Source organism: Spermophilus citellus (genome assembly GCF_964194105.1).
Source record: "Spermophilus citellus genome assembly, chromosome: 17".
NCBI classification, from domain to species: Eukaryota; Metazoa; Chordata; class Mammalia; order Rodentia; family Sciuridae; genus Spermophilus; species Spermophilus citellus.
Genome location: NC_138199.1, coordinates 4,829,226 through 4,854,565, shown reverse-complemented (window position 1 = coordinate 4,854,565; position 25,340 = coordinate 4,829,226). Strand labels below are relative to the sequence as shown.

Here is a 25,340-nt window from a genome sequence, read left to right as displayed (position 1 = left end):
ATAAAAATTATATGTATAAATGCATTTACATACATACATAGTATATACATACAGAGCAAGGGGCTAGGCATACTGTACATGCCTGTAATCCTAGCTATTTGAGAAGCTGAGGCAGGAGGACCATAGATTGGAGGCCAGCCTGAGCAACTTAGTGAGACCCTGTCTCAAAAAATGAAAGGGGATGTAGCTCAGTGGTAGAGTGCCTCTGGGTTCAGTCCCCAGTACCACCAATGAATAGATAGATAGATAGATAGATAGATAGATAGATAAAATAGATAAATAAAAAAAAAAAAACTAGGGACATTGCTCAGTGGCAGAGCACTTGCCTAGCATGCATGAGACCCTAGGTCCAATTCCCAATTCCTTATTCCCACAGGCAATTGAGGTATATAAACCTCAATTGCCTGTGGGAATAAGGATTAGGGGCATCATAATCAGACTGAGGATTCAGGAGGGCTTATCTAAAGAGAGTATTGTTTGAGCTGAGTTTTTAATGAATGAGTTAGCAAAAAGATGGTATAATAGACAGGAACCCCCCCCCCCCCCCCATATAAGAAGTGATAGAACTGTGAACCACTGAAGGAACTCTAGCTCTCCTTGGGGACTTGCATTTAAATTTGTTAGAATTTAAAATAGTCACACCAGCACCATGTGAAGTACTTGATAGTTGAAGTTGGGGAGAGACTAGTCAGTAGGATAAAGATACAAAGTAAGGACTGAAGGGTGGGAGAGCCCTGAGAAGTTCTGTATTTTTCTTCTGGTTTTCAAGAGACAGATGAGAAAATGTACTCACAAAAAAGACAAAGAGGGCTGTGGCTGTAGCTCAGTGGTAGAGCTCTTGCCTCGCATGGATGAGGCACTGGGTTTGATCCTCAGCACCAAGTAAAAATAAATAAATAAATAAATAGAGACAAAGGAGGGGTCTCCATGAAGTAGGAGGAAAAATAAGAACGGGGCCGTGAGGTGAGGGGGAAGAACGTTAAGTACTTTTGTGGTGAAGTATTGACAGTATTTGTAAGCTTAATAAAGACAGTTTTATTGGAGAGTTGAAGACAAAAAATGGATTATGGTAGATTAAGGGATATATAAGCGTTAAGGAATTTGAGTCAGTAAATATAACTTCAAGAAATATCGTTAAGAAAAACAGAGGGCTGGGGCTGTAGCATATGATAGAGTACTTGCCTAGCGTAAGTGGTAAGTGTGGTCCCAGGTTCAATTCCCTGTGTCTATTTATCTATCTTTCTCTCTCCCCCCTTTCTCTCTCTCTCTCTCTCTCTCTCTCTCTCTCTCTCTCTCTCTCTCTCTCACACACACACACACACACACACACACACACAAAACAACAACAACAATAACAACAAAAGGAAAGGTGGGAATAAGGATTAGGGGCATTATAATCAGACTGAGGATTCAGGAGGGCTTGTCTAAAGAGAGTATTGTTTGAGCTGAGTTTTTAATGAATGAATTAGCAAAAAGATGGTATAATAGACAGGAACCCTCCATATAATAAGTGATAGAAATGTGAACCACTGAAGGAACTCTAGCTCTCCTTGGGGACTTGCATTTGAGATGTGAGAAAGTTAAACATATTTATGTGTAGAGGTACAAAAAGCCAGAATCAACAGAGAGGGTGAAAATGTCAGGAGCTGATCTGTGTCCTTGGGGAGTTAGTATGGGTGGTGGAATGAGGAGCAAGACCAGGTGGAAAGATTAGTTTTGAATAAAAGGGAAGCATCTCTTATGTGAAGATGAGAAATGAGAGGACCATTTGTAGATGTAGATACTTTCATTAATAGCAGGGAAAGAAATTGAGAAAGTTCTTGCTTAACCCACTGTCAAGAAATTGTGGAGTTTGATACTTGCAATCACATCTCAACTGCCTTTTAGTTATACGGTCTCAGGAAAATTACTTAACCATCTGAGGTTTTGTTTAGTTAGATGCAAAAGGGAGTTCAGAATAAGGCTGGAGTTAGATAACAAGTGGAAAGCTTTGAACTCCTCTTGCCTTTTCTTATTACCTTCAGATATAAAGTCTTCAAAAAGATTTTACGTATGTCACATACAGAAAAGGAAGTAATAAGGTGCTTTGAGACTGATTTCATTGCATGGTGATATTCAGAGGAGCAGCAGGAGTAAATTGGGCATTTAAAGCTTGATGTTAACAGCATGATGTAGTGCAAATTCAATTTTTTAGAAAACCATTGTATAATCAAGACATTCAGAGCTATCACGAGAGAACTTGATTGAGGCAATTGCTGAAAAGTACATAGCTAGTGATACCTAAGTATTTGCTTAAATAGATTTCTTTGCTTTTCTTCTCTTCCTGACCTGTCTTCCACAAACTACCTCACCTCATAACAAAATACAAACAAAAGTAACACACCCACACCTGTAAAGTTTTCCTATATTTTTTTCTGTGAGTGTAAATGAATTTCTAGTCTAACATAGTTACCCTTATTGACTTATCTATTTTATCTTACATAATATGTTAGTCTTTCACTTCCTGCTTATAATGTTTTCTTCACGGTAGATTTAGAACTTGTTTTTGTTTGCAAGATGTGATTAATTTAAAATCCCTGGACATTTTGTGTTATTAAGTGAATAGTTACTGAGTATCTGCTTTGCTGGGCCACAAGCTTGGGCAGAAGATATTTCAGTGATTAAAAATTCACCTCGAAGGCTTCACAAGAGGCAGATAGATAGGTACATGTGATAAGTTGTATTTTTAAGTATCATTTTTGGAAAATATTTAGAAGTCTTTATGGCAATACTTCTAAACTGTGCTTTTCTAAAAGAAAAACTTTCCAGAGAGATTTTTTTTTTTTTTTTTTTAATGTTAGGTTGAATTCAACTTTGTGCCCCATTTCATGAAAAAAAAAAAAAATTCGTTAGTCTAATGGCTGTTCTGACTTGCATTTGATTATTAGGCCAGTTTTAATTTTATGTTGTTAATTTTAGTCCCTTCCAGATATGCAGCATATTCAGGAAGAAAACTTATCCTCCCCACCATTGGGTCCTCCCAACTATCTACAAGTGTCTAAAGATTCTGCCAGTACTAGTAGCAAGAACTCTTCTTGTGACACGGATGACTTTGTTTTGGTACCACACAACATCTCGTCAGACCACTCATGTGAGAATTTTTCTACTTGTACACATTATATTTCTTAATTTGCCAAATTAGCATTTTTTAACCTGTGTATCACACTTTCTTGTGTAAGACACCTTGTCAAATGGGCATTTTATTTAGTTGTTTGAGTTCTTAGAATTACTCACTTGCCTTTCTAAGATCTGTTCAGTCATCTATAAAACAATTTTGGATGCTGAAGTTACATGAAAGTTTTATAAGAAATTATCTCAAATTTTGTATCCAAACAGAAAAAAAGAGAGAAACCATCATAATAAGTAAAATTAACTTTAAGGGAAGGAATTAAAGGGATAACTCATTTAAGAACAAAACCTAAGATTGGAGTCTTTTAGGAAATATATTCAGGAATAAGTTCAGGAACAAGCTTCATAAATATATAGAAAGAATTTTTTTATAAAGGAACTAGAATGCAGATTTATACTATAACTAAGTATAGCCAGTGTTCTTTGGAATAGTAAAGTGTACCAGAAAATCTATAAGAGAGAGAAATTAGACAAAAGTATTAGATGAAAACCATGATTTGAGTATGAAAGAATAGATCAGAGAAGCTAGAAGATCTGATTCCTTTAGCAGTTGAGTAGTACTAAGTACTAACTATATGCAGAAGTTTGCATGAAGAGGTTTATTTAGTTGTTTGTCAAATACTTATTTCATAGGTATTGCCAGGTGTTGGTTCATCATTGCAAAGGTCAAAATCCCCAGATTAACTTAAGGATTTTATTACCCAGGGAGGGAAAACATGGACCACAGCAAGTGTATGTACAATTTATAGTCAGAGCTGTGAGAATCATAAGTTACCCTTAAAAATCATTCACTACAGTGGTTTGATTTCTTTACAAAAATTTAAAAAAACTTTTAAAATTATGAAATATTTTAAACAGAAAATAATACTCAAGTTACCTCCCCCATGCTATGCTGCTTTTTAAAAAAATATTTACTTTTTAGTTGTAGTTGAACACAATACCTTTATTTTATTTATTTGTATGTAATGCTAAGGATTGAACCCAGTGCCTCACAGATGCTAGACGAACATTCTGTGGCTGAGCCACAACCCCAGCCCCCTATGCTGCTTTTTATACATGTCAACATTTTGCCATATTTGTTTTAAATGTTTTCCCTAAAGGTATAAAAATTCTATAGGAACATTCACATTTTCTTCTTTCTATTTTTTCTAGACAGATATTCTTCCTATAGATATTTTTTCCTTTAATATGTATTCATATATAATAGATAGTATTTTAATCTTTTCATAGTTTTAAGTAAATGGTTTATAGAATGCTTACTTCTCTAGTTTGCTTTTTCCTGTTTTTATTATAGATCTGGATACATACTGTTTGTGTTTTGTTCATATTTGAATCTTTTTTTTTTTTTTTTTTTAATATTTATTATTTTTTAGTTCTCGGCGGACACAACATCTTTGTTGGTATGTGGTGCTGAGGATCTAACCCGGGCCGCACGCATGCCAGGCTAGCGCGCTACCGCTTGAGCCACATCCCCAGCCCTCATATTTGAATCTTATAGCACAACTAAAGCCCAGATTGCCCATTTCCCTACTGATTTATATTAGATTATTTCTGCCATTTCACTGTTTAAATTCTACTCTAATAGGTGTCCTTGTATACATGTGCCAGAATTTCTTCTAAGTAGATACACTAGATGGAGACAACTTCCAACTCTATAAAATATTGGTACAAGCAAATTGTACCAGTGGTCTTTATCCTACTGTTCCAATGTTAGAATGGTATTCTAGATCATATATTATGTCACAGGGCAACTCTTAGACAATATAAAGGAGTAGAGATAATACCATGCATCTTATCTAATCATAATGGAATGAAACTGAAAATCAACGATAAAAGAAGGAAGGAAAAATCATGCATCACTTGGAGAATGAACAATAGGTTACTGAATGATCAATGGGTTATAGAAGACATCAAGGAGGAAATTAAAAAATTCTTAGAGATAAATGAAAACACAGACACAACATATCGGAGTCTATGGGACACATTGAAAGCAGTTCTAAGAGGAAAATTCGTTGCTTGGAGTTCATTCCTTAAAAAAAGAAAAAACCAACAAATAAATGATCTCATACTTCATCTCAAAATCCTAGAAAAAGAAGAGCAAAACAACAGCAAAAGAAGTAGAAGGCAAGAAATAATTAAAATCAGAGCTGAAATTAATGAAATCGAAACAAAAGAAACAATTGAAAAAATTGATAAAACTAAAAGTTGGTTCTTTGAAAAAATAAATAAGATCGACAGACCCCTAGCCATGCTAACGAAGAGAAGAAGAGAGAGAACTCAAATTACTAGCATACAGGATGAAAAAGGCAATATCACAACAGACACTTCAGAAATACAGAAGATAATCAGAAATTATTTTGAATCCTTATACTCCAATAAAATAGAAGATAGTGAAGGCATCGATAAATTTCTTAAGTCATATGATCTGCCCAGATTGAGTCAGGAGGATATAGACAACCTAAACAGACCAATATCAATTGAGGAAATAGAAGAAACCATCAAAAGATTACCAACTAAGAAAAGCCCAGGACCAGATGGGTACACAGCAGAGTTTTACAAAACCTTTAAAGAGGAACCAATACGAATACTTTTCAAGCTATTTCAGGAAATAGAAAAAGAGGGAGAACTTCCAAATTCATTCTACGAGGCCAACATCACCCTGATTCCTAAACCAGACAAAGACACTTCAAAGAAAGAAAACTACAGACCTATATCTCTAATGAACCTAGATGCAAAAATCCTCAATAAAATTCTGGCGAATTGAATACAAAAACACATCAAAAAAATTGTGCACCATGATCAAGTAGGATTCATCCCTGGGATGCAAGGATGGTTCAATATACGGAAATCAATAAATGTTATTCACCACATCAGTAGACTTAAAAATAAGAACCATATGATCATCTCGATAGATGCGGAAAAAGCATTCGACAAAGTACAGCATCCCTTTATGTTCAAAACTCTAGAAAAACTAGGGATAACAGGAACATACCTCAACATTGTAAAAGCAATCTATGCTAAGCCTCAGGCTAGCATCATTCTGAATGGAGAAAAATTGAAGGCATTCCCTCTAAAATCTGGAACAAGACAGGGATGCCCTCTCTCACCACTTCTATTCAACATAGTTCTTGAAACACTGGCCAGAGCAATTAGACAGACGAAAGAAATTAAAGGCATGAAAATAGGAAAGGAAGAACTTAAATTATCACTATTTGCAGATGACATGATTCTATACCTAGCAGACCCAAAAGGGTCTACAAAGAAACTATTAGAGCTAATAAATGAATTCAGCAAAGTGGCAGGATATAAAATCAACACGCATAAATCAAAGGCATTCCTGTATATCAGCGACAAATCCTCTGAAATGGAAATGAGGTCAACCACTCCATTCACAATATCCTCAAAAATAATAAAATACTTGGGAATCAACCTAACAAAAGAGGTGAAAGACTTGTACAATGAAAACTACAGAACCCTAAAGAGAGAAATTGAAGAAGATCTTAGAAGATGGAAAAATATACCCTGTTCATGAATAGGCAGAACTAACATCATCAAAATGGCGATATTACCAAAAGTTCTCTATAGGTTTAATGCAATGCCAATCAAAATCCCAACGGCATTTCTTGTAGAAATAGAGAAAGCAATCATGAAATTCATATGGAAAAATAAAAGACCCAGAATAGCAAAAACAATGCTAAGCAGGAAGTGTGAATCAGGTGGTATAGCGATACCAGACTTCAAACTATACTACAGAGCAATAGTAACAAAAACAGCATGATACTGGTACCAAAACAGGCGGGTGGACCAATGGTACAGAATAGAGGACACAGAAACCAACCCACAAAACTACAACTTTCTTATATTTGATAAAGGGGCTAAAAGCATGCAATGGAGGAAGGATAGCATCTTCAACAAATGGTGCTGGGAAAACTGGAAATCCATATGCAACAAAATGAAACTGAATCCCTTTCTCTCGCCATGCACAAAAGTTAACTCAAAATGGATCAAGGAGCTTGATATCAAATCATAGACACGGCATCTGATAGAAGAAAATGTTGGCTACGACCTACATACTGTGGGGTCGGGCTCCAAATTCCTCAATAGGACACCCATAGCACAAGAGTTAATATCTAGAATCAACAAATGGGACTTACTCAAAATAAAAAGTTTTTTCTCAGCAAAAGAAACAGAGAGGTAAATAGGGAGCCTACATCATGGGAACAAATCTTTACTCCTCACACTTCAGATAGAGCCCTAATATCCAGAGTATATAAAGAACTCAAAAAATTAGACAATAAGATAACAAATAACCCAATCAACAAATGGGCCAAGGACTGAACAGACACTTCTCAGAGGAGGGCATACAATCAATCAACAAGTACATGAAAAAATGCTCACCATCTCTAGCAGTCAGAGAAATGCAAATCAAAACCACCCTAAGATACCATCTCACTCCAGTAAGATTGGCAGCCATTAAGAAATCCAACAACAACAAGTGCTGGCGAGGATGCGGGGAAATGGGTACACTTGTACATTGTTGGTGGGACTGCAAATTGGTGCAGCCAATTTGGAAAGCAGTATGGAGATTTCTTGGAAAGCTGGGAATGGAACCACCATTTGACCCAGCTATTCCCCTTCTGGGTCTATTCCCTAAAGACCTAAAAAGAGCATGCTACAGGGACACTGCTACATCGATGTTCATAGCAGCACAATTCACAATAGCAAGACTGTGGAACCAACCCAGATGCCCTTCAATAGACGAATGGATAAAAAAATGTGGCATTTATACACAATGGAGTATTACTCTGCATTAAAAAATAACAAAATCATAGAATTTGGAGGGAAATGGATGGCATTAGAGCAGATTATGCTAAGTGAAGCTAGCCAATCCCTAAAAAACAAATGCCAAATGTCTTCTTTGATATAGGAGAGTAACTAAGAACAGAGTAGGGACGAAGAGCATGAGAAGAAGACTAACATTAAACAGGGATGAGAGGTGGGAGGGAAAGGGAGAGAGAAGGGAAATTGCATGGAAATGGAAGGAGACCCTCAGGGTTATACAAAATTACATATGAGAGGATGTGAGGGGAAAGGGAAAAATAATACAAGGGGGAGAAATGAATTACAGTAGAGGGGGTAGAGAGAGAAGAGGGGAGGGGAGGGGAGGGGAGCGGGGATAGTAGAGGATAGGAAAGGCAGCAGAATACAACAGACATGAGTATGTCAATATGTAAAACAGTGGATGTGTAACTGATGTGATTCTGCAATCTGTATACGGGGTAAAAATGTGAGTTCATAACCCACTTGAATCAAAGTGTGAAATATGATATATCAAGAACTATGTAATGTTTTGAACAACCAATAAAAAAAAGAAAAAAAATATTTTTTTTTTTAAAGAGAGAGAGATTTATTTTTTAGTTTTCGGCGGACACAATATCTTTGTTGGTATGTGGTGCTGAGGATCGAACCTGGGCCGCACGCATGCCAGGCGAGCGCACTACTGCTTGAGCTACATCCCCAGCCCAGGAGGGCCTTTTCAAGGATTGTAAAGGGCTTCCCTGTCGCTGAGGGTAGGGGTTCATCTTGGAGGCCCTTGGCCAGATTAGTGGCCTGGCGAGGTGGGAGAAATTCCAGGCCCTGAAGTACCCAGCCAAACTCAAGAAGGAGAGTATGTCTTTGGTGTAGGTGTAGACACAATAAGCTGTTTTCTGTCTTCTGTAATGGCCTTTTTCCCTTGAGAGAGAGAGAACCCTAGATGTGTGACCTATTTACTGCTATTTGGGCCTTTTGTGGAGAGGCCCGATATAAGTAGGAGAACTGTGTTATCTGTTGAGCGCCCTTTCGACGGGCTAGAAGAATTTGTAGAGGTTTGCAAAAGGTATAGAGAGCAGGATTGGATCGGAGCAAGAAGAAAGCCTGGACATAAGTGATCTCTACCCATTTTTTTTGCACAGTAATTCTAGAGATCCCTTAGTATGGAGGGATCCAGGGATCCAAAAAGGGGCCATCTGCTTTGGTTGTCTAAGGGATAAGTGGGCCAGGTCTGGGTGCTATATTTGATCCAAAAGGCATTGTAGGGGAAAGTCGACTGGCAGAGAGGACACATTACCCATGTAAGGAGGAGGGAAGAGGACGCAGAGAAGGAGGAAACTGATTTTTTGGCAAAAGGGGCATCCCCGCTAGAGCCAAAAAATCAAGAGTGCCCAAGTGGCAGGTTCGAGCTGCAGAGATTGGTTGTCACCGAATCCTGACAGTCGAAGCTCTTGTCCTGGACAGAACCAGAACCGTGGGAGACCTTGGCCAAGGCTTTTCGGGACCCCTCCTGGAGAGGCCGGATACTCCCATGGCTAGAAAGAGGGGGAGAGGCAGGGCATGCAGAGAGGAAGGGGAGGGTAAGCATCTCTCTAGTGGCTGAAGGTGAGAGGACTAGGACTTTAGGAATCTGCCCAAGGAAGGAGTCCCTGAGGACTACCGTAGCCTTAAAGGCTGTGGTGGGGTGCTTTCCTCCCTGCAGGTGGGCAAGGAGATTTGCCAGATGATATTAGTCCCTGAGGGCCACTGTAGCCTTCAACATATTGTAAGAGGGTGGATTCGGGGCACTGGGGGTGAAAAGATTGACGGTCGGAGGCCAAGGTTTGTCCAAAGAGATGTGGACTATCTCAAAATCCCTGAGGAAGGACAGTCTAGGTTAAAGGCAAAAAGATATCCTTTAAGTCTGTGACCAAGAAGTGGGTGGCAGTGTGGGGCATCTGAGACAGCAGGATGTATGGGTTGGGAACCAAAGGATGTATGTGCCTAATGGAGGTGTTGATGAGTTGTAGGTCCTGAGCTAAGCAATAGGTCCCGTTGGACTTTTTTACCGCTAGCATCTGGGTTGGCTCCACAGTTTAGCTATTGTGAATTGTGCTTCTATAAACATTGTTGTGGCTGTGTCCCTGTAGTATTCTGTATGCTGTCACTTCTTCTTACTGTACTCTCCTAGGGTGTTATTTTATTTTTTAAAAATATTTTTAGTTATAGATGGACATAACACCTTTATTTTACTTATTTATTTTTATGTGGTGCTGAGGATCGAACCCAGTGCCTCACACATGCTAGGCAAGCGCTCTACCACTAAGCTACAGCCCCAGCCCATGATTTTCTATCTATTTGACTTAATACTCTATATTTTAGGAAATGTCATTAATGTTTTCTTCTAATCCTATCAAAGGATAAAATTACAACAATTTAGTTTAATGTTCTTAATTGGGTTTATTTTCGATTCTAGAATCGAGCAATACTTTGTTGCATGAAACAGAATGTGTTGTTCCTATAAACTGAGCAGAGGAGCTTGATTTTAGAGACAGAAAAGGACTGAAGAAAACAGAAACAGGGCTGGGGTTGTGGTTCAGTGGTAGATCAGACATTTGCCTAGCATGTGTGAGGCACTGGGTTCGATCCTCAGCACCACATAAAAATAAGTAAATAAAATAAGTGCTTATTAACAACTAAAAAATATGAAAAAAAATAAAAGAAAGCAGAAACAAAAAACAAAGAGCTAATTATTATTTCAAAGTTACTTTTCCTGTAAGGCTCAGACTGGGAGACAGAATAATGAAAAAGTAACTGATGAGTCAACATCAGGTAACCTAGAGTAAAAACTTAGGTTACCTTTCCTGTGAAAGGATTAAGGCAGAGAAAACTTATGAACACACCACTTGAAACTACTTTGGTTGGGAAATTTGACTGTTATCTCTGTAATCCTGATTTCTTGGAAGGTCAGATAAAAGCTTAGTATCAGGTTGCTGATGGAGTTTCAGCATGAGTGACTATTTTTAGCCTGGTTGTTGGTTGGAGTCTAGTATAGAGCTTAGACCAAAACAGTGGCCTCCTGTAAGTTTTATTTAACACCACTCTGTTTAGTTTTTCATTTATGCTGTCGTGTTTTTAATTTTCAGTCCTTTGTCTCCCTGCTCTGACATTGTTCTTATTTCAAGGTGTAATATTCTGTTTTGTTGTTTGATTATCATAGTTAAGAATGGAGGATTTAAAAACTGAAATCTCTATTTAGAGCTACGTCTGATTGATAGTACTGGGTACTATGGCTGGGGCATTTTCTTGGACTATTTCCTTTTTGAAGGGCTACTTAGATACCTCAAAGAAGATTTATCCAATCTTCTGCCTAAAGAGTATAAATCTGATACTGTTTAAGGGAACCAGTAAAGTAGTATGTCAGGAGGACTCAATTTTCAGTGTAAAATTTCACTTACTTACTTTCCCTCATTAACCTTTTTAAACCATAATACCTTTGCCTTTAATTCTTCCTTGTGCTCTATGATCCAGAGACCCAGTTTTACTCTGTCCCAATAGAAACATCCAGTTTTTCACAATAGTGGGGTCTGGGCATTCATTGCCTTTCTACATTGAATTAGAGAAAGGACATGAAATTCTAATGCTTTTTAAAAATTCTGTATTTTAAAAAAATATTCTGTATTTTTGAAAATAAATTTTACTGTGTTTATTTAAGGTACACATCTGATGTTAATGATATAGATATATTCGTATTTATTAAAAAGGGTACTCTAACGAAAAAAATTGACATATCCATCCTCTCATATAGTTACCTGTCCCCCCCGCCCCCCCCCGGGTGTGAGCAGTTATAATTACTCATTTAATAAAAAATTTAAAGACACTACAATGTTATAATTTACTGTATTTTAACTGCTTCTAAATAGACTTTCAAATAAGCCTGTGGGGGTGTTTTTTGTTTGTTTTGTTCCTACTTTCAAGGTCTCTGGTACTGCTAATTACTCAAGCCTTTTGGGGTTCTGTGATTAAGTTGCTTTACTTCTGGGGTTAAAAATTCTATCTTCTTGGGTCAAGTAGGTCAATATCACTTGTCCACCAGCTTTCTATCTTCCCAGTTTTTGTGGCAGTAGACTTTTCTCTCTCTGTGTGTGTGTGTGTGTGTGTGTTTTAATCTGTGTGAATTTAGGCTGTAATCTTTTCTCTCACTCTTTGGAGTTTCAAAATAGCAATATTGCATTGAAATAACAATATAAATATTACTTAATGTATAATTACTAAAGTCATTTAAAATCTCTTTCTGTGTTTCTTTGTTCTAGGATAATCCATTAGAGATACACAAATTACTTAGTTTAAAGTCATTTGAAATAATTTCCTGCTGTTGATTAAGCTACCAAGTTGATCTGTGGTTAGGTTCCTTTGCTTCATTTTGTTTCTTGCAGTCCTGGGGATTGAACCTAGGGCCTAACATGTACTAGATAAACACAGTATCACGAGGAGCCACATCCCCAATCCTTTCTTGTTTTAGAACAGGGCTTTGTTCTATTTCCCAGGCTGGCCTTAAACTTGGGACAACAAGTGTGTGCCACTGTGCCAGGCTTCATTTTACTTTTGATTTCTAGGGATTGTTTTTTTTTTTTTTTAATTTAATTTTGTTTTATAATCATATGTGCCTCCACACTCAAAGCTACAAAACAAGGGAAACCTAGCTTCTAGGCTTGCCTCTTCTTCCCTTTTTCTTCCTTTCTACTTATAGGAATTATTTAATATCTTTAATATAGACTCTTCTTTTATCCTACTACTTGTTGTTCCCTTGCCCTGATTTATTTTCCTTTACATTTCCAATCACTACCTGACATTATTAGGTTCTTTCACTTCTAGAATATACCCTTGTTGAGAATAGGGACCTGAGATGTGACAAATAAACATCTGTCTCACTTCCTATGTAGGGTTATTCAAAAGAATATTTGTGATTCTTCTGTCTTTTGAGTATAGGTTAGCAGCACGGTTTATTCGTAAACATCTATTATTTGATCAACACTTCTGTTGCATATCACATAAAATGACATAGAGCAGTGTGTTAGTGAATATAACAGTGGCAGGGAATGAAGAGTCCCTGAGTTCTGAGCTGTGCAGTACTCCCACATTCAGAGGAAACATAAGAGTAGACTAAGATGGCCTGTGGCATGTGCTACTGTGTCCAGGAGTCCTCAGCTTCCATAGTATATTCAAAAGAGTTATTCAGGAGGATGGGGTAGTTTAACATTAGATTGAGATAGACTTTGTTATATGATAATTTCCAGTATAGTGTGATGTATGTGTTCTTTGCAGAATGGTACAATAAAAACCACAGAGCAAGCCTGATGTGGTGGAGCATTCCTGTAGCCCCAGCTACTTGGAGGGCTAAGGTGGCAGGATCGCTTGAGCTCCCTGAGTTAGAGACTAGCCTGGGCAACATAATGAGACCCCTATCTCAGCAACAAAGCCAGCCCCCCCCCCCACTATTACACAAACCTAGTGAAGAAAAAAGGTTTTAAAAAACACAGAGCTTATGGGCTAGCTAAATGGTAACACTCAAAACTTGTCAGTGACCTATAGAAAGGAATCTAATTAAAAATAAAAGCACAATTTCTACACATGTTGGATGGTGAAGAAATACTTAAATACTGCAACAGATACGGCAGTTTACCTTGGAAAAGGCAATAAGTTTGCTGGTAGAACTGGCATGGAAAGGTCAACATCCTGTATATTCAGATGGGTGCAATTTTCTGTGTTCACCTATTATTTTCATTGGTGGAATTGAAACATAAATGGATCATTCATGTTGTACTCAGAATGTTTCATAATAATCATGTTGGAACAAATTTGCATTTTTTCAAAGCATGGGGTATAACAGAACTGATTGTAGTTTTCTCTTTCTTAGATGACATGCCAATGGGAACTACTGGCAGACGTGCTTCAAATGAGTTCTTGGTGTGTGGAGGGTATGTTTGCTTGTATTTTATTAAAAGTTTTGTATTTTGTTATTTTTGCAAGTTTATAGAACTTTTGGTATTTGATTTAATTTAATTTAATTTTGTTTCAAAATTTATCACTTTGAAAAAAATGATGTGATAACCAACACACAAAATCTACGCTATTCACCATTTTAAGGTTACAGTTCAGTAGTGTTATATATATATATATATATATATATTGTGCATCCAGTCTTTTGGATTTTATCATCTCATAAAACTGAAACTTGATTCTTACTAAATGATACAACATCTCCCCATTTCTCCCTCCCCTCTGTTTATGTGAATTTGACTAATGTAGATAACTCATGTAAGTGAAATCATACAAGTATTTGTCTTTTTGTGACTGGCTTATTTCACTTAAGGTACTGTCCTCAAGATTCATTCATGTTGTAGCATGTGACAGATTTCTTTCTTTCATAAGGCTGAAAAATATTGCATTATAAAAGACACTTTGTTTATCCATTCACCCATTGATAGACATGTGGGTTGCTTCTACTTCTTGATTATTATGAATAATGCTGCTGAATGAATGTATAAATATCTCTTCAAGATCCTGTTTTCAGTTTTTTTTTTTTTTTTGGTATTGGGTTTTGAACCCAGAAGTGCTTTACCACTGAACCAAATCCCCAGCCCTTTTAATTTTTCTTTTGAGACAGGATCTCACTAAGTTCCACAATTTTCATTTGGTTCTTTTTAATAGTTTTTTTTTTCTCTCTTTGATTTTCTCATTTCGTTTCAAGCTTCATTTTCCTGATTTCATTTGTTATCTACCTGTTTTCTTTTTTTGTTCATTGAGTAACTTCATGATTATTACTTTAAATTTTTTCTTGGGCTCTTCATAGATGTGTTTTCTTAGGATTGATTTCTGGACCTTTATCCGTTCCTTGGTTGAATCATGTTTCTGTGTTTTTTTTGTATGCTTTGTGATCTTTTGTTGAAAATTGGGTTGAAGACAGTCTTCTCTCTTAATATTTATGAACTTGCATTATAAGGGGAAAGATATTTATCAATCAGCCTGGCTAGAGATTCTAAGACCACAGACCTTTTCTGGGGTATGTTTTCTGTGGGGTTGTGCATGTGCTTTTATCCTAGCATTCTTTTCTCCTCTCCTCTCCTGTCCTTTCCTTGCAGTGCTGGGGATTGAACCCAGAGCCTTGTGCATGCTAGACAAGTACTCTAGTACTGAGCTACAGTCTCAGCCTTTATACATGTTGTTTCTGATTGTTTTAATTTCCTGTTTTTTTCTTAGGGTGTTTTGGTTTCATGTGTGTTATATTCCTCTGCTTTTAATCTCTTGCTCCTTTGTGCCTGCTTTCAGAACTACAGTCTCTGCTGCTCTAATGTACTCTGGAGTTTGCCTCTGCTTTCACTGGCCTCCCATCTGGTAATCAAATTGTGTCGCCTTTTCCATTTATACTCTGAGCCAGGCAAGATAGAAACCAGTTTCTCACACAGACCCCATATAAGCCATAATGCTAGGTGCAAGTTCTTACAGGAAGAGCTAGGAGTTGGGTTAATATTCTCCTGATCCTGCCTAAACATGCCTGGTGGTAGGAGGAATTAGGGCAAACAAAATGTGAACTTTCTTATCCTCCTCCTTACCATCTCCTCTTGTTTATGCGCTCAACTGGGTGTTGCTACCCCAAAACTAGTTTCTAAAGTTTCCCCCCAAATGCTTTATTATACATATTGCTATTTATTGTCTCCATGGAGAAATGAGGAACCTGTAGGTTCCTAGTCCTCCATCTTATTGGCATCATGTGTTATCATTCTTTTCAAAATGTGATATTTTAAGCAAAGTATGGAGAAAAGTAGAGTATGAAGAATGATATATATTTAATCTGTAGCTAGGTGTGGTGGCCCAAACTTGGAATCCTAGTGACTTGGGAGGCCAAGGCAGGAGGATTGCAAATTCAAGGCCAGTCTAAGAAATTTAGTGAGACCCTGCCTCAAAATAAAAAAATAAAAAGAACTGATGTAGTTCAGTGGTGGAGTCCCAATGCATTAAATTCCCAGTACTCCTCACTATCCTCCACAATGTTACCTATATAGTCACCCCTCAATTCTCTTCCAACTTAAAATTTTGCCTTTAAACAGCTAAGAGAGGTAAAAATATCTTAAGGTCAGTCAAAACAAGGTGTTTATGTTATCTATAAATAGTATATAGTACTTTTGCATGTGTTATATTAGTGGCATAATATATGTTTTATTTTCAAACACTTTTTTCATGCAACAAGGAAGTGTTGAAAGGTTGAACTGAGGTTTTAAATGTCCTGGGCCACAGTGGTGAAGTCAGTAACGGAAATTAGACAAGAGAGATGTGAATATAGTAAGATAAAGGATTTCTTAGCTTTTAAAAGAGTGAGAATGGAGGGCTTTGATACCAAAGAAATGATGTTTGTTAGGTTATTGCTATGGTATTGACCCCAAAACTTCATTGGCTTGCAACAAGAGCTTATTTTTTATTCATATTACTACCAACTGTGGATCAGCTGTAACTTTACTTCATTTACCTTCTTTCTGGCTTGCTGGTTAGAAGATCAGCTCCTATTTGGGACATGCTGAGGAAATAAGAGTGAAGGTAGAACTTCAGTGGCCCTGAAAGCTTCTGTCCTGCCATTCATTACTCTCTCACCCTCCACTCTGAGGACAGCATGTCTCAAATGGGAACTGCTTTTCAACCTGTTTTCCAGAGAATTGTGGCAGGGTGGGAGGTAAATAATGGAATGTAGAAATGGGTCCAGAGAGAGGTTATGAATACTTTGAAAAATATTAATAATGCATTCTTTCATAACATGTTAAATATAATTAAAAACAGAAGTAGAAAGGGAGTATTAAAAGTTATGCTATATACAAGATTAAAATAGTCGATACAGGTGAAAAACAGATTTTTCTTGAAACCATTAAGATTTTGTATCCATATCTCAGTGGTCCGGATTGCCTGACAATCCCTGTAATTTTAGTAGTGGTATGTGCTAAGATATCTCTCATTGTGACAAAATACCGAGAAAGTCAGCTTAAAGGAAGAAAAGTGTATTTTAGCTTATGATTTCAGTGCATAGTTGCTTTGCTTTGTTGTTTTTGGGCCATTGGTAAAACAGAGCTTTGTGGCACAGAGGGAGTGGTAGAGCAAAGCAGCTTACCTCATGGCAGTGAGGAAGCCGATTGAAGGAGAGAGGGAGGGGAAGGGGCTAGGGACAAAATACAGCTTTCAAAAACATGTCCCAGTGACCCACCTCCTCCAGCTAGCTCCACATCCTCGAACTTCCACCACTTCCCAGTGGCCACCAAGCTTTAATACACAACATTCATTTTTGCTCATGGGTTTGAAGTTGGGGCAATTTTGCTGATGCTCATCAGGCTTGCTCAAGCATCTGTAATCATGAGACAAGTCAGTTGAGGGCTGGCTGGCCAGGATGGATCCAGCTAGCCTGCTTCATCTCTGCTCCAGAGTGGCAGGGTCCTTCTCTAAATTCATCAAACAATTCATCAACATGTCACATTTTTTTTTTGCATTCATGGTAAATCTGTGCAAGAAGATGATTTCCATCCATGCCATTTGATAAACCCATGAATTGTATTTATTGTGAGCAAAGTCTAAGTATTGACAATCTGAGAATTTTGCACTTTGGGTAAATAATTTGCTTCTTTTGTTAATAAAAAGAAAATACCCTGTTTTTGGAGTTTTTGGGAGACATTTCAGATTTAAACCATAGCATGGTATATTTAATTCTTCTCCTAGAGCCTAGCTCTATAAGCTAGGCTCTAGGAGAAGAATAAGTTGAAATTTCTTGGAAATACTTTGTTGAAATGAGTGATTTTTGTCTAAGCGTGAGAAAAATTCCTAGAAACAGTAGTTCCAGTCTTTTTTTTTTTTTTTTGTAAAGTGGATTGAACTCGAGGGCACTCAACTGCTGAGCCACATCCCTAGCCCCGTTTTATTTAGAGCAGGGTCTCACTGAGTTGCTTAGTGCTTTACCATTTGCTGAGGCTGGCTTAAAAAAAAAAAAAAATTTTTTTTTTTTTTTTGTAGTTGGACGCAATAGCTTTATATTATTTATTTATTTTTATGTGGTGCTGAGGATTGAACCCAGTGTCTCACACATGCCAGGCAGGCGCTCTACCACTGAGCCATAACCCCAGCCCTGAGGTTGGCTTTGAACTCGCAGTCCTCCTGCCTCAGCCTTCCCAGCTGCTAGGATTACAGGTGTGCACCACCGCGCTTGGCAGTAGTTCTAGTCTTACAATATTATTTAGAAAAATATAATTTTAGGATATAGAATTTTGTATTAGGAAAACATAATTCAATATATAGAATTTTACTTCCTAGCATCCATTAGAGAACATAATTGAGGACAAACACGCACATGTTGTATAACTAAAGCCTTCACAAGTCTTTGAAGACCTAAAGTTTTTGGCCCACAGTGTTCTGGCATTATTAGGCACAAAATTAGCCTGCCATTTCAGGAAAGTATTGCTTAGTGCTATAAAATATAATTAGGCAGTGTTGTGAGCAACACTTAAATGGATAGTTATTTCTCTTGGAAATATTAGTAGTAAAATGTTCCACTTAATACCTCCTCCTCTGAGGTTTTCATTTCATCTGTCTTTAAAAAGTGTATAGAAAGTTGTTCTTGGCATATATATATATATATATATATATATATTTTTTTTTTTTTTTTTTTTTTTTCTAATTAGGATACATGATAGTAGAATCCATTCTGACACGTTGTACACAAATGGAGCACACCTTCTTCCTCTAGCTATACATGATGCAGAGTCACACCAGCAGTGTAATCATACAAGTATATAGGTAGAATAAGACAGCCATTGTTATACATGTACTTATACAGCCTATATACATGTACTTGGCATTGTTGATGCTTACTCACCTTCATTGGATGCCAGCTGGATGATACATGGCTCCTAGGTCACTCATGAACGCTTACCAGGTAGTCATGAAATCTTGTTACACTGCTTCTAAATAGTATTGATGCTCTGTTTTGGTGAGTTTTTTGGTCACATTACCAAAAAACCTGACAAGAACAACATAGAGGAGGAAAAGTTTATTTGGTGCTTATGTTTTAGAGGTCTCTGTTCATAGGTGGCCAACTCCATTGCTCTAGGCTCAAGATGAGGCAGAACATCATGGCAAAAGGGTCTGGCAGAGGAAAGCAGTTCAGAATATGATAACAAGGAGGCAGAGAGAAAGCTCTGGGACAAAATGCGTACCCTAAAAGCATGACCTACCTCCTCCAGCCTCATCCTCCTTATGGTTACTGCTCAATTAATTCATTCAGGTGGATTAATGCCCTGATTTGGTTAAAGTTCTCATAACCCAATCATTGTACCTCTAAACTTTTCCTGTGTTTTCCCATACATGAGCTTTTGTGGGGGACACCTCATATCTAAACCATAACATGCTCTTTACTACTTTGAAGGGATTTTTTAAAATAGGAAAAACAGAAAAAAGTATAAAAAGAGCTCCAAATTTGAGTCTAGGAATTTTGGAATTGTGGGATGTTAGTTTATTGTAAAATAGGTTTAACTAGAGGTTCCCTTAATGTCTCAGTAATTTTTTTTAGTGATGTTTCTAGGCTAATAGGAATATAACAATTTATTAAGAAGTTCCATTCAAACAACTTGGTACTTTTAGTTTACAATAGTAATAATAGTAGTTAGGTCTCCGTGTGTCTTTTTAAAAAATTTGATGTACTCTAGGGGATCCCTTGAATAGCAGTGGTATCTTGAGGTCCCTTGGTACATGGTGTGAGTTCCATGGGGGTAAACAAGTCTTATACAAACTTGTTTGCTGCCTTTTTAGAGGATAAAGGCATTAATTGCACAGTGCTAGTTTTTGCTGCTTTTGATTTGCTGCTCTTTTTTCTTCTTGAATAATTTTTGGTTCCTTTCATCTTCTCTTCCTGTTGAATAATCCTTTAACTTTTCTTTCTAAAGAAACATTTCTTGGTAATGGTTTCTTCATTGTGTATATGACAGTGTCCAGTAGAAACTGGAATATAATATCCATTCCTTGTGTATCGAGGCAAAAAGTAGGCAAAGACATGAAGTTAGTGTATCAGAATTATGAGACTAGTTGTTACCAGCCATTGATGAAGGCCACCTGCATACACAGCCCCTGTTTTTTCTTGCTGGACCGTTCACCTGATTTTTTCTGCAGCTCAGTATTCTTGAGAGTAGATAGAATGATATCTGATTGTGCTACTGTGTGGTCAGACTGCTTAGTCTTCATAGTAAACCATCTAAACTGCAGGACTTCTGGAGACTCAGGACATACATAGACCTCTCTTTTCATGTTGGGCTTATGGAGTTGAATGATGGTCCATATAAAGCTAGATAGAAAAATGGTAGCAGTGATCTTATCTAATTGGAAATTCAGAGAGGACTCTTTTCTTTCATTCTTTTTAAAAATTAGTGTAGTTTCTATATTGGAACGAATTCATTGTATGTATTTATGGGATGCAGTGTGGCACTTCAAAACATGTATACAATATGTAATGATCAGATCAGGGCAATTGGCATACCTATAACTGCAGAACTATATAATTTCTTTGTATTGAGATCTTTCAAAAATCTCTCTTGTTGGGCATGGTGGTGCACATCTGAGATTCTTGCTACTCTAGAGGCTGAGGTAGGAGGATTTCAAATTTGAGGCCAACTGGGCAATGTAGTGAGTCCCTGTCTCAAAATAAAAAATAAAGAGGACTGGATATATGTCTCAGAGGCAGACCTGGGTTCATTCCCTAGTACCATGCCACACCAAACAGAACAGACAGGAAACAAACAAACCCAGATTCCTCTCAAGTATTTTGAAATGTTCAATTTATTATTGTCAACCATAGTTATCCTTTTGTGCTATAGAACATAAAAATTATTCCTCCTATCCAGTTGTACCTCTGTAGCCATTCACCATCCTATTTCCAACTATCCCTCCCCTGCGTACTCTCCTCAGACTTGGGTAACCACTATTCTGTTCTCTCACTCTTTTTTTCTTTTTGTTTTCTTTTTGAGATCACCTTTAGTTTTCACATGTAAGTGAGAACATGCAGTGTTTGTCTTCCTTTGCCTAACTTATTTCACTTAAGGTGATGTCCTCTAGTTCCGTCTCTTTCCATAAGTGACAGGATTTCATCTCTTGATGGCTGAATAATGTCCCATTGTGTATATGGTACTGCATTTTCTTTATCCAGTGACATATCAGTGGACAATTAGGTTGATTCTGTATCTTAGTTATTGTGAATAGTGAGTGCTACAGTAAATGTGCAAGTGCAAATGTCTCTTTGATGTACTGATTTCATTTCCCTTTGGGTATGTAACCAGTAGTGGTACTGTTGGGTCATATGGTAGTTCTATTTCATTTGTTTAAAGAAACTTCATACTGTTTTCTATAATGGTTTTACTAATTTACGTTTCCACTAGTAGTATATAAGAGTTCCTTTTCTTTACATCCTTACCAGCATTTATTGTGTTTTTTTTTGTTGTTGTTTGTTTTTTGATAACACGTGTCTTTTTGACAATAATCATTCTTTTTTGGGTGAGATGTTAACTGCTGGGTTGCTGTTCTAGCGACTAAAGGCTCAGGGGTCACTCCAGTTAAACTGGGCTAACTGGGCTGCACGAAATAACCACACAAGAGACACAATACCTTTTTCTTTGGGGTCACTCTGACGGCTCCTCTGACCTTAAGGGTCCGCAGAAAGAGAGAGTGAGAGCACCCGCTGACCCCTTTTATTGAGGAAAAGCTATTCAAATGAGTCAAGGGGTCAGGTTTCAGGGGGCTGAGTCTATCTTCATGATGTCCACTGTCAGCAGGTTGACTGACACCTGGGTAGGCCACACCCAAGGGCACAGTAAGAGAAGGAGACACACACAAGGCACTTCCATGGAAGATTCTATCCTAAACAGGGCAAGGGATTATATTACAAAGGAACAGGTGAGCATAGCTTCACCCATGGGGCTATATCAAGACACATCCATGCATGAAACACCGACCCTCGAACCCAAGAAGGGTGGGGAAAGCTCTGCCACATTTCTGTGACTGAGCGCCTCAACACCCAGCCTGGGAGTGTGACTCAGTCACATGTAAGGTTGGTCTCCCACAGTTAACTCAATGTGATTTTTAAAAAAAATTTATTTATTCTAATTAGTTATACATAAAAATAGAATGCACTTTGCTAATACCATACATATGTCATCTGAGTATAATTTCTCATTTTTCTGATTGTACATTATGTAGAATCCCACCTGTCATGTCGTTATATATGTACATAGGGTAATAATGACTGATTCATTCTACTTTCATTCCTACCCCCATAACCCCTCCCCTCCCTTCATTCCCCTCTACCTAAAGTAACTTTATTCTTCCCTAGCCCCTACCTTATTGTGAATTAACATGCATATATCAGAGAAAATATTTGACCATTGTTTTTTTGGGATTGGTTTATTAAACTTAGCATGATATTCTCCAGCTCCATCCATTTACCTGCAAATACCATAATCTCATTCTTCTTTAAGATTGAGTAATATTCCATCGTATTTATATATACCACATTTTCTTTGTCCATTCATCAGTTGAAGGGCACCTACGTTGGTTCCATAGTTTAGGTATAGTGAGTTGAGCTGCTGTAAACATTGATGTGGCTGCATCACTGTAATATGCTGATTTTAAGTTCTTTGGGTATAAACCGAGGAGTGGGATAGCTGGGTCAAATAGTGGTTCCATTCTAGGTTTTTTGAGGAATTTCCATACTGTTTTCCATAATGGTTGCACCAATTTGCATTCCCACCAGCAATGTATGAGTGTACTTTTCCCCCTACATCCTCGCCAACATTTATTGTTGTTTGTATTTTTGATAATTGCGATTCTGACTGGGGTAAGATGAAATCTTAGAGTAGTTTTGATTTGCATTGCTGAAGATGTTGTACCATCTTTTCATATATTTGTTGATCACTTGTACTTCTTCTGTGAAATGTGCGATCAGTTCCTTAGCCTATTGGGCTATTTGGTTTTTTTGGCATTAAGTTTTTTGAGTTCTTTATATAACCTGTAGATTAATACTTGATGTGAGGTGCATGTGGTAAAGATTTTCTCCCATTCTCTAAGCTCTCTGTTCACATTCTTGATTGTTTCCTTTGCTGAGAAGAAGTTTTTTAGTTTGAATTCATCCTATTTATTTATTTATTTATTTGTGGCTTTCTTTCTTAGTTTTTTTTTTACACATTACGATTCATATTATACATATAGAGCACAATTTTTCATATCTCTGATTGTGTACGAAGTATATTCACACCAATTTGTGTCTTCATACATGTACTTTGGATAATGATGTTCATCACATTCCACCATCTTTTCTAACCCCTGCCCCCTCTGTTCCCTTCCCACCCCTCTGCCCTATCTAGAGTTCATCTATTCCTCCCATGCTTCTCCTCCCTACCCCACTATGAATCAGCCTTCTTATATCAGAGAAAACATTTGGCATTTGGTTTTTTGGGATTGACTAACTTCACTTAGCATTATCTCTTCTAAGTCTCAATAATTGGGATGGATTCAAACTAAAAAGTTTCTTCTCAGTAAAAGAAACAATCTGTGAGGTGAATAGGGAGCCTAATCTTGGGAGCAAGTTTTTACCCCTCACACATCAGATAGAGCACTAATCTCTAGGGTATATACAGAACTCAAAAAGCTAAACACCAAAAAAGACCCAAATAACCCAACCAATAAATTGGTCAAGGACCTGAATAGACCCTCCTTAGAAGATGATATACAATCAATCAACAGATATATGAAAAAATGCTCATCATCTCTAGCAATTAGAGAAATGCATATCAAAACTACTCTAAAATTTCATCTCACTCCTGTCAGAATGGCAGCTATTATGAAGACAAACAACAATACTTGTTGGTGAGGATGTGTAGGAAAAGGTACCACTCATACACTGCTGGTGGGACTGCAAATTGGTGCAGCCAATATGGAAAGCAGTATGGAGATTCCTTGGAAAATTGGGAATGGAACCACCATTTGACCCAGCTATCCCTCTCTTAAGTCTATACCCAAAGGACAAAAACAGCATACTACAGGCATACAGCCACATCAATGTTTATAGCAGCACAATTCACAATAGCTAAATTGTGGAACCAACCTAGATGCCCTTCCGTAGATGAATGGATTAAAAAATGTGTCATTTATAAACAATGGAATATTACTCAGCAATAAAAGAGAATATTTAAAAAATATTTTTATTAGTTATTGATGGTCCTTTATTTATTTATATATAGTGCTGAGAATCAAACCCAGTGCCTCATACATGCTAGGCAAGTGCTTTACCACTGAGCCACAACCCCAGCCCCAAATCCATCCCATTTATTGATTCTTGATTTTATTTCTTGTGCTTTAGGAGTCTTGTTAAGAAAGTCAAATCCTAGGCTGACATGGTGGGAGATTTGGGCCTACTTTTTCTTCTTTTAGACACTCATTGTGGTTTTTATTTGTATTTTCTTATTGATTAGTGACATCGGATTATTTTTCATATATTTGACCATTTGGATATCTTCTTTTGAGAAATGTCTATTCAGGTCCCATTCACCCATTTTCTAATTGGATTTGTTGTTAAGTTGCTTGAAATTCTTACATATTCCGGAAACTAGGGAAGACTGTCTAGATTCTGATCAAGCCTGTTTGCAGGTCCTGTCCAGAGACTTAGACAACATTTACAAAATACTGGCCATGGCTGTTCTCTTCATATGCTGATAGGGAGATGAATTAGAGTCATTAGAGAAGCTCACTGGGGTTCTCTGAGAGAGGTACTTTGAATTATGAGGTTGCTGGGTTTATAATCGTAGGGTACCTTTATGTAGTTTCTTAACTTTGCTTTGGAGATTAACAGTATGGGGGAGATATTAGAACTTGACAATGTGTAAGTTAAAAGAATTCCCAGTGTACTTCTAGAGAATGAATGTTCAAACAAGTTTTTATTTATTTCTTAAGTTGAAATAGGAAGATACCACTTGTTTATTTGTATCTGATAACTGATGGTTGTACTGATTGTCTTTTTATTTTTAATGAAGAACTTAGGTTGTGTGTGTATTGGCTTATAGGCACCAGAGCTGGTTAGTAAAGTTTCAGGTGGTGGATATTTGTTTTTCTTTTCTCTTTTTTCCCCCTGCTTTTAGAATGCAGGCAAACTAGCCGGTCAAGGTCGTGCATGCATATAATCCCAGCAGCTTGGGTGGCTGAGGCAGGAGGATTGCAAATTCAAAGTGAGCCTCAGCAATTTAGTGAGGCCCTAAGCAGCAAACTGAGATCCTGTCTCAAAATGAAAAGGGCTGGGGATGTGGTTCAGTGGTTAAGTG

The 25,340-nt window shown here is 37.4% G+C and overlaps 1 protein-coding gene across 2 annotated transcripts in view; it reads left to right on the top strand.

The window, feature by feature from the left end:
- Positions 1-25,340, top strand: part of ULK2 (unc-51 like autophagy activating kinase 2) — a 102,492-nt gene that overhangs the window by 33,654 nt on the left and 43,498 nt on the right. For both annotated transcript variants that reach the window (XM_081270356.1, XM_081270357.1), the window contains exons 13-14: positions 2,959-3,130; positions 13,877-13,937. In XM_081270356.1, coding sequence (XP_081126482.1) covers positions 2,959-3,130; positions 13,877-13,937 — 233 coding nt within the window. The remainder of the gene's footprint in view (positions 1-2,958; positions 3,131-13,876; positions 13,938-25,340) is intronic.